Below are 10,279 nucleotides of genomic sequence, written 5' to 3' on the forward strand. Positions count from 1 at the left end.
TGGCTGCTGCTATGCTCCTGGCCATGATGATAATGAATTAAGCCTCTGAGACTGTAAGCCAGCCCCAGTTAAATGTCTTCAAAGGCTTGCCTTGGTCACAGTGTCCCTTCATAGCAATAGGAGAGTGACTCAGACATTTTCCAAATTATCTAACAGCAAAAAAGGCAGTGCACACAAACCCAGACAAGATGTCTTTTGTATTTTATCAAAGTGGGTAAAACCAGGGCTGGAGAATGGCTCAGCTGCTCTTCCAGAGGTGTAGTGCTCAATTCCCAGCACCCATATGATGGCTAACAACCATCTTTAACTCCAGTTCCAGCAGACACAACGCCCTCTTCTAGCCGCGGTGGGTACTGCTTACACAGCACATAGACACACTCAGGCAAAGCAAACAACATTAAATTTTCATATATTTTTAAGAGATGGGTATCGACTGTCTGAATGAGTTATAATGTTTTTTGGGTTCTCTTTTAACTTAAGGCCTCACTGTGTAGCCCTGACTTACCTGGAACTTAATATATACATAGGAGATGGGGCCTGCCTTCAACACAAGAGGCCCACCTGTCTCTGTCTCCTGAGTGCAGAATTAAATGATGTACCACTGTGCCTGGTCATCTTAAACTTGAAGGGGCCAGTAAAAACGGCTCAGACAGTAAAGCCACTTGGTACACAATGATGCAAGCCTGACAACCTAAATTTGATGCTAGAACCCAAGTAAAGGTAAAAGAAAGTCTCAGTCCCACAAGTTACCCTCTGACCACCACATGAGCACATGATGCACGCACGCACGCACGCACGCACACACGCACAAAATTTTTGAACTTTATATGGAAGGTGATAATGACATGAAAATACATTGTTAATATACAATTCAATGAGTTTTTAAGGTAAGCACATCTTGTGAGCTTTCAGCTTGAACAGCAAAACTATCAAGGTATCTTAAATAGTACATACCCTTCCAGGAAGAACAACTGCTTTGACCACTCTGGATATACCAAGGTCATAAAGGCAAAGAACACTCCCATCTGCTTCTTCTAATCCTATTAGCAATCCAGTTCTCTTATGCCAAGAGAATTCTTTCACTGCAAGAACTACAGGAGGCTGTTCATTTACTCCACTGAATCTATATGCAGACAGCCGCTCTCCTGTTAGGGAGTTTACGACTTCAAGTTGTGGACCACAAGCTAAGCAAGCCAATCCATTTTTCCCTATGGAGGCAAAATAAAGAAACAAAAACACTGTTTATTATAATACCATCACAACGCAACAAACATAGTAGTTACTCTTCTATATACGAACATTTACTTTATTACTCAACCTATTGTAAATCCCTCCTTAATTGAAAACAAAGTATTTATAGAGCACAGTGTAACTCGAAATAAATTTAAATAAAAAATAAAAAAGCCACCACAGCAGTAAAACCATGCAGTAGAGAGAGCACACTGGTTCCCAATTTCATAAATGTACCCCTCATCACGGCTCAGTTGGACATAAAGTGGCCTAAAGCTTAATGCAGCTTAACTTGTCTAAAATGACAGTTCGGTTAACAGAAGTATATACAAGCAGATCCCAAGAGAGGTGTTGTGGGACACCCTGGATATCCGAACACTTCAGTGGCAGCAAGAGATACAAAACATAAACTGTCGAGGTGTTAGCAGTCACAAGCTTAAAAGATGTTTAACAACGGGAAGTATCAGGATTCCTTCTTCGTTTCCTAATCCTGATCAAACTGTATTCTTCTGTCTTTAAATTTAAAGTCACTGGATAGGACAAGGCAGGTACATAACAAACAATCTAAATCGTTAAATGTTATCCAGACACTAAACAAAACCAAACAAATAAAACAAACAAAAAGGACAAGAGGGCAGGGTAGAGATGGTGAAATGATAGACCAGTCGGTCTCTGGGAAAAGAATGGATTGATTAGTTTCCTCTTACAATGATTTGCTTATTGATGAGTGGATATGAAGAATAGAAAAAAGTTAAGCACAGACCCTAAACTGGATGTAATTGTGCATGCTTGTAATCCCAGCATTTAAGAGACATAAGAAAAGAATTAGATAGTAAGACTCTGTCTCAAGGAAGAACAAAACTCAAACCTGATTCTACATTTTCTCAGAGCAACTAGATGAATGAAGGTGATTTTACTACTACCATGGAGACAACCATTATTGTGTAATAATTTTCTTCTAATGAAAACCCTACCCGCAGGAGAGGAGAGATTCGAGATGCTCTGAAAGTAAACAAGTGTACTCAGTTGGGGAAGCTTAAACTTGCAAGAGTCATGGGGTCCCCCTCCTGCTGGGAGGAGACTCTGCCAGAACTGACAACCAAGTCTCTACCTGCAAAATGTACTGAAAACTCCAGGGAGGCAACTTTCTTGAATTACCATCCATGTTGGGGGTGGCTTTCCAATGATGTAGCTGCCTTTGCATCACCCCGTTTCCTGTAGCATCCCTCACTCATACTCCTCTAAGTAATTCCAATAAACTCACTGGTTTGTCAAGCTGGACTTGATGTAATTTTTACTTTGGTCTCCTGTGGGCTCTGTATCTAGGTTAAGCAGCTAAGTTCTGTTTCCCCAGGAAAAGCCTCACACAAAAGTCATTAATCTAGATTGATGGCTAAATACAATAGTTCATCGTTGGAGGATATATACTGTTTATGAAAATAGTGTGACACGATACAGTGGAGGCATAGAATGCCAAACCTTAAAGCTCCTTTCTGTGGTTTATTCTTTGTGCCAGGATAACATTAACCTTTTTATTCTCAGCTACATAAAGTTTTCTGTGTAGCTACTACTTAGAAAAGTTTTCTACCTTCTGCAATAAAAGGCTGTCATGGTGCCTAACAAAGTAAGCACCACTACTATTTTTAATTCAAGACAATAGCACTATAAAAAGGTAGATGAAAGATATTATCTGTAGCCAGGCGTGGTAACATACATCTTTAGTCCCAGTACTCAGAAGGCAGAGGCATTCAAATCTCAGACTTCAAGCCCTGCCTGGTGTATGTGGTGAGTCCCAGGACAAACAGAGCTATAGTGAGACTTAGTCTCAAAAAATAACAAAAAGAAAAAGGTAAAAGAAGATGTTGTATTAACATTTGCAGACAAAAGCTATATATTAAGGTCTTATTCGGTAAGATTCCTTTTGTTCACTTCCATAGGTAGAGAAAGATTCAATGCTATTCCATTAGCCAGGACCAATAGTGGACCTGTGTTCTGTGGGACTCACGAGAACAACCTTACACACCTGCAGTCCCAAGGCCTTCACTTAGGCAGTCTCTTCTCTAGCAGCACAAACATAACAAGAAGCACACAGAGGACCCACTGCAGTGATAGATTCCTACCTGTTTGGAAAAGTGATCAAGATGACAAGAAAGCAATCATCCAAAGTTGACTGGGACCTAAAGTACTCCCTAGAGGAAAAAAGCTAGATACTCTAGACGTGTGCTACAAGCAAGCAAACGAAACACCTAAGGCCAAGATTTGTTGAAAAAGGGAAAACCAAGATTGGAGGGATGGCTCAATGGTTTTTGAGCACTCACTCTTTGTGATGACCTGGGTTCAGCACCCACCTATCATTTATAACTCTTGTTCTAGGACATCTGATGCCCTCTTCTGACTTCTGCGGGCACTGTATTCATATGGTACACATGTAAAAATGCAGGCAAAACACAAGCATAAATCTTTATAAAAAATTCAAAAGAAAAACAAGCCTCCACAAATATATTTTGAGAATTTAAAACATCTTACAAATTTATAAGCCAGATTAAGATTTCATATTTACATTATGACTACTTACTGTGTGTAATTAAGCATCCCGTAGTACATATAGCTTCAATATTTTGGACGTCATAGAAAATGCCCTTTTAAAAACTATTTTCAGCCAGGTAGTAGTGGCATAAGCCTTTACTACCAGTTCTCGGAAGGCCAGGCAGGTGGATCTTTGAGTTCAAGGCCAGCCTGGTCTACAGAGTGAGTTCAAGAACAGCAAGGGTTAAACAGAGAACCCCTGTTTTCAATGAATGAATGAATGAATGAATGAATGAATGAATGGTTTCCAGGCTGACCCAGCAGTGAAGGTGCACACCTTCAATCCCAGCACTTAGGAGGCAGAGGCAGGTGATCTCTGAGTTCTAAGCCAGCCGGGTCTACAGAATGAGTTCCAGGACAGCTAAGCCTACACAGAGAAACCCTGTCTCAAAAACAAACAAACAAAACCACACATATACACACAAAAACTCCAACAACAATGACAACATTTTTTTTTCAGGCTGGTAAGATGGTTCAGTGTTCAAAGACCTGATGAATTCAATCCCTAGGATCCACATTTCAGAGGACAGGTCCACTGTGACAGGTTGCCCTCTGACCTCATAGACACCCCCCTGCCCTGCTCCTCCCAAAAAACCTAAACAAGTACATGTATATAATTCTTCTCAGTGGAAGCTTTGGAGAGCCCTGGTAAATGGCCAACTATCTTCCAATATGAATCTAGTATCCTTTGTCCATCAGAATGCACGCACCCAGTACACTTGGACACACCGGCTCTTCATTGTTAAGCTGCAGACATACCCCTTCTGGTTTTGGGTGTGCAGCCCATTTTTTGCTTCTTTTGCCACTTTTTCTTCTCTCACAAAGAGAACAAAATGTGCCTATGTTAAGAATCCATCATTCCTTGCCCCTCAAAGGCCAGCTGCAGGTAGACTCCTGGTATTTATATTTACTATGTCCTAACAATTTTGAATTAAAAGCGTCCTTTGGCTTCTACTAGCTGGCCCAAGGAAGCACACTGCCCTGTTTATCACCTTCTACCCTATGTAATATTAGCATGCCAGCTTAGTTTACATAACCTTATATATCAACTAAAATTAATTTAAAACCATTCTAACTTCTTGCAGGGAAATGTTTTTAGAACTATTAACTTCTTCCCAGATTAGAAAATGAGGGCTCCTCAGTGTGTAGGTATGGGCATATGCATGTACCAATGAGTGTACAGGTCAAAGGAAAGTACTGGGTGTCTTGCTTCACTCCCTAGAAACAAAGTCTTCCACTGAACTTGGAATGAACTTGCAACTAGGACAACAGACAAGCAAGCCCCAGTGTCCCTTTTTGTCCCCACCACACACAGTGCTGGGGTTATAGGTATATAGGTAGATGTGTCGTACAATTGTTCATGTGAGGCCAGAGGTTAACTTTGGGTATCTTATGGCTCTCCTCCACCTTATTGTTATGACTGTCTTTCCCCATTTTGACTATACTAGCAAGGGAGTAAGGCCTTTCAAACCTAGTTCCTTCCCAGAAATGCTTGGGTGAGGAATGAACCCCTATGCCCTCTTTTCCGTACCCGCTGCAGATCTGGAACTCAGGTTCTCGTGCTTACAGTAAACACTGAGTCATCTTATCTCCCCACACCTTATGAGTTTTAATAAGAAAAACCATTAGAATCCACTGTCCCATAAATTGACTGATGTGTTCCAGGACATAGTTTTATATTTGTAGTTAAAGGTACTGCATAAGTATATTCTGCCTAGGTTGGGCTTTCTTTTTTTTTAAGAAATATGTATATATATAAAACAAATTAATAGAAACTTGGTAATTAATAAATTAATAAATTGGTAATTTAAAAAAAATTTTATTTTACCTAAGTGTGGGTGTGTTTATGTCTATGAGGATATGAGATTGCCTGTGGAGGCCAGAAGAGGGTGTTAGATCTCTTGAAATTATAGGTTTGTGAATGGTTGAACATCCCAGCTCCACTCTTCATGATTAAGCAGCAAGTACTCTGAACTGCTAAGCTCCCCCTGCATCCATGCATGTGCATGCATATCTATGTGTAGTGCAATTAAGCTAAACCTAGGACTGTAGACAGGGCCTGGCAGCAAGTTTTTTACCACTCAGCTCCAGTCCCAAATTAGTGAGTCTTCAGCGATGTTACTTACCGGCAGCAAATTTCCCACGAAGCACAGATTCTAACGTTATTTCATCTTCTCCAAGAGCTTCAATAGTCACTTCTGGGAACTGCAGGAGATCACTAGTCACTTGAGCTGTCAAGTCTTGCATGCTTCCACTGTAAGTATTTTTAAAAAATAGAATAGCTATGATTATTTGTTCTATTTTACAATACACTTCACTATTTCTAGTAGAGATGAATGTGAGGGAAAGCCAGCCACATACAGAAGTAAATAAAGAACAGTAAGTATACATATAAGGCCCAATGTAGTCTCGCTTATAAACCTTGGTTTGCTAAGAAAATGTTTCTTTCAAGCAGCCTTAGAAAGCATCCATGAAGCCTCCTGAGGATGTCCTTTATCCCCACAGTCTGTGAAAACTGCTTCCATGTTACTCACCTCACTACCCAACCTTCAGAGAGCAACAGCAGACAGACAGGCAAACACAGGGAATGTCCACATTAAGAGTTACCTCTTGGGGCTGGAGAGATGGCTCAGCAGTTAAGAGCACTGACTGCTCTTCCAGAGGTCCTGAGTTCAATTCCCAGCAACCACATGGTGGCTCACAACCACCAACATAACTCCAGTTCCCGGGAATTCAATACCTTCTGATCTCCACAGGCACCAGGCACACCGTCTGCATGTGGTTCACATACATACACACACACAACCACCCATACACATACAATAAGACCAAAAATTCTGGTTAAATATAAAAGCATCTTTCTGAAAGATCAAGATAAAAAGTGGAGAGGACAGGGGAGGAGAAGAAGGACAATAAGAATTCTGTGAGACAAGCTGGTTCTGGTCTTAAATATTAACTCTCAAATCTAGTCCTTGTGACCCCATCTTGTTTAATATACTCTGAGTTCCAAAGAGGCAGACTCCTCAAGCTAGACATGGAGACAAAATGAGGAAGCTAGCCGTAACTTCCCCATAACTTCCATGCCAATTTGGTCCACATAGTAAGATCTAGACCAGCCAGTGATGTGCAGCAAGACCCTAGCTAAAAATAAAGCCCAGCTCTACATCAGAGCCTAATGCAAGCCTATACTGTCAGAATTGTTACTACACAAGGCCATTAAATCTGTGGCTTTCAGGAACCACCTCAGTGTCCACCTGAAAGGTGGCAAAACTAAGTTTAAGGTCCAGGGGTAATATACACTAGAAGATTCAGTCAAGATTCATCAATTACAAAAACAGGAAAAGACTGGGAATAGAAAAACAGGGGAAAAGACTAGGCAGGCTAGAGTGAAATCCAACCTGAACTAATAATTTGCAATTAGAAAAAGACAAGCTTTTCTATGTAGAACAAACTGACCTCAAACTCTCAGACATCCCCCTACCTCTGATTTTTGAGTGCTAGGACTAAAGGTTTATACCATTACATACTGCCACAATAAATTTTAAGATATAGCTTTAAAATCCCTCAATATTCCGCTTCCCTTGTTATTTTAAGTTATCACTATTTGATATGAAGAGCAAAATGTATAAGGCTAAGAAACTTAAAACAAAATCCCATACACCAGCTTTTGAAGTGAAATACACATTCCCAAAGTAACTGAATTCTACTGACTAAAAACAAAATTCTAAACCTAGATATTAAATAAGTATCTGGTCTAAAACCAAGTGGGCAGAGTTTTTAATCCAAACAACCACCCACTGCGTTACTTTTTGTGGAGTTTTGGTTTTCAGACAGGATTTCTGAACTCCTGTTCTCTCACTATTTGCCACCTACTACGATTATAGGCACGCACCACTGTTCCCGGTGCTTTTAAAACACTGTGCTGGGAAAGCTGGGCCACAAAGGACAGGGAAGATCTACATTCTGACCTCCAGATTACGTTCTAGAAGAAGGCATTCATAATCACAGTATCAGACACAGGAATAAATGCTACAATAGAGATACATACACTGTGAAATCCTAAGAATAAAGTATGAGCAGGGCTGTGGTGGTGCCCAGCCCTAGGCAGAAGCAGGCAGAACTATTCAAGCCTGGTCTACAGCGTGAGTTCCAGTACTGTGTAGGCTGCCTTGAAAAAAAAAATACGTGGTAGTTAGAGGCAGGATTTGAAATAAGAGAATTTAAAAAGTTAAGACTGGCATGCCTCAAAAAATGAGCCTCAAAACATTAAAAATCTTTACAAGAAAATGAGCCCAGGGCTTCTCTTACTCTGTGTGGCTGAAAAAGAAAATCTGAGATAAGGTTGGATAGAATAGACTCGCTACAGAGACCTTTCAAGCTAACCTAGAGAAGGGATACTTCATTCTTGGATTTATAAAGTTAGGATCTAAAAAGGCTATGTTTTATTTGCTTAGAGGAGATCTATGTTCCAACTTCAAATGTCTACAAAATAATTAGGTTGCCTTAGAAAGCGGTAACATTTTACTACTAAATTACTGCGTGGTTCCCGCCTGTAATCCCAGCTATTCCCTGGGCTGAGGCAAGGACAGAGAAAAATTCAAGGACCGCCTGGCTACAAAGTGGTAATTGTCTCTCAAGAGTAAAGAGAGTAGCTCAGAAGTAGTTCCCGCGTCTAATACGAGAGGCCATAGATTCAATCCCCAGAACCATAAAACTATAAACTAAATCACAGAATATAGTCTTCCCATAGCTCTAGACATCACTGTCTGAAATAAGTAAACTCACCCCCAACAACTGTCTTACGGGAGGCTGACAGTTAAAGACAGTTCTTGAAGCCCACGGATTCTTTAGTATATCAAGAACCAAATTATATTTTCTTCTAAAGAACCCACGCTCTTTAAAAAATGTCTTCAACTGTCTATTAAGAAAAAAAAAAAGCACCAAAACCCAGCGATTTGGTTAGAGCTCAGTGGAGCGCGAGCTAAATCCGCACGAGGTGGTAGCTTCGATCACTGACATCAAAAATAAACAAAAATAACAACGCTCATTTTCCTATAACAACACACCTCTAGAATGGTTGCCGTTTGCTTTAGGAACCGAAAATCAAACGATCCCATGCTGGGGACACAACTCATTGGCGGAGCGCTTGCCTGGCATGTGTGAGGACCTGAATGCGATCCTTCACTGTACCAAAGAGAAAGGTTCCACAAAGTCAACAAAAACCACCTGTCTCAAACGGACCGTGTGTACCTATCAATTCAAAAAGCAGATATAACCGACTCTCCAAAAGTCAACCAAAGGCAAAAGTGATCGGCCCTACAGCTCGCAGATGAGCTCTTGACATAGTTATCTTAGCTGTCCTGTACCAGATCCATTCAGTCCTGTGGCCCGCATCGCAAGTAAAACTTTTTTCCCTGCCCAGGACTCACCCGAGCCCAGCACAGGACCATGTGGAGCACACGCCAACGCAGGAAAAACTTGGAGCGCCTGCAGTTGTCCGCGGGGAACGCCCCACAAAGGTTTCCATCGCCCCACTACACCGTGACGGCTCGGGGTCTCGAGTTAGGCTCGTCCCGGATGGCGAAGATCCCGCCCACGGGCGCGGGAGACTAGCCCGGAGACTCCACTCTGCGGCCATGTGCCGGCACCTACCGCCAAGGTTATGTAACTAACGCCCGAGCGCTGGAACGAGCCGCACCGGTCGCGGCTCGCGGACGCCGCTTCCCCGCGAGGCGGTGCGGCCGGCCTAGGCCCGGGCCTCGCCGCCCCGCCTTCGGCGCGCGGGCCTGTGGCTCCCCACCCTACCTGAGCCCGCGGGCCAGGCCGCCGAGGGCCGCGGCGTAGCTGCTTCCGTGCAGACCGTCACAGCATCTCCCGGGAGACACAGCCGGGCGCGCGCCCCCGCCTGCGAAAGCCGCGTCTCGCTCAGCCTCTCGCCGGCCCCTCAGGCCCTGGCAGCGCCTTCGCCCAATCCCGGCTTCGAACTCGTCCCGCCGCCCGCGCCGCGTCCTCCCCGCTGGCGACTCGATTTACTGGGCTGGCACCACTCGGGCCGCGCTCTGCGCAGTACCCCGGGCGCACTGCCCGAACCCCACACACACAACCTCTCCGCCGAGGGAAGGATCGCGGCCAGGGCGGGGAGCGGAGCGCAGATCGCGCTGCGGGGCTCGGACTTCTCGCGAGGGTTCCGGCCTCCGGCGCCGACTCCGCGGGAAATTTCAAACTTTCCCTACTAGGCCTTTCGGAAAGGGAGAAAAGGGAGACCACACTGGAAAGAGAAATTAATTTACTTACAGCAGGGTCTCTACGCTTCCTAGGAGTAGAGAGGCGAAAGACTACAAATCCCAAAGGGCTTTGCGCGCTGGGCGTGGCGTAGGGAGTGGCCGGCTTCTCAGAGCTACGGTCCGGCCTAATCTGGTGGCGGTTCCCGCTGGCATCCAAGCGATATTCTCTCCTCTATGAC

At 43.4% G+C, this 10,279-nt stretch overlaps 1 protein-coding gene across 1 annotated transcript in view; it reads right to left on the bottom strand.

The window, feature by feature from the left end:
* The window catches only part of Ahctf1 (AT hook containing transcription factor 1), a 54,454-nt gene extending 44,511 nt beyond the window's left edge, over nucleotides 1–9,943 (bottom strand). Inside the window, exons 1-3 of the mRNA NM_001271270.1 lie at nucleotides 9,622–9,943; nucleotides 5,943–6,070; nucleotides 955–1,208 (exon numbers count right to left, since the gene is read on the bottom strand). Coding sequence (NP_001258199.1) covers nucleotides 955–1,208; nucleotides 5,943–6,063 — 375 coding nt within the window. The 5' untranslated portion in view covers nucleotides 6,064–6,070; nucleotides 9,622–9,943. The remainder of the gene's footprint in view (nucleotides 1–954; nucleotides 1,209–5,942; nucleotides 6,071–9,621) is intronic.
* Nucleotides 9,944–10,279: the final 336 nt, after the last annotated feature.

Source organism: Rattus norvegicus, chromosome 13 (genome assembly GCF_021556685.1).
Source record: "Rattus norvegicus strain SHRSP/BbbUtx chromosome 13, alternate assembly SHRSP_T2T, whole genome shotgun sequence".
Lineage (NCBI taxonomy): Eukaryota > Metazoa > Chordata > Mammalia > Rodentia > Muridae > Rattus > Rattus norvegicus.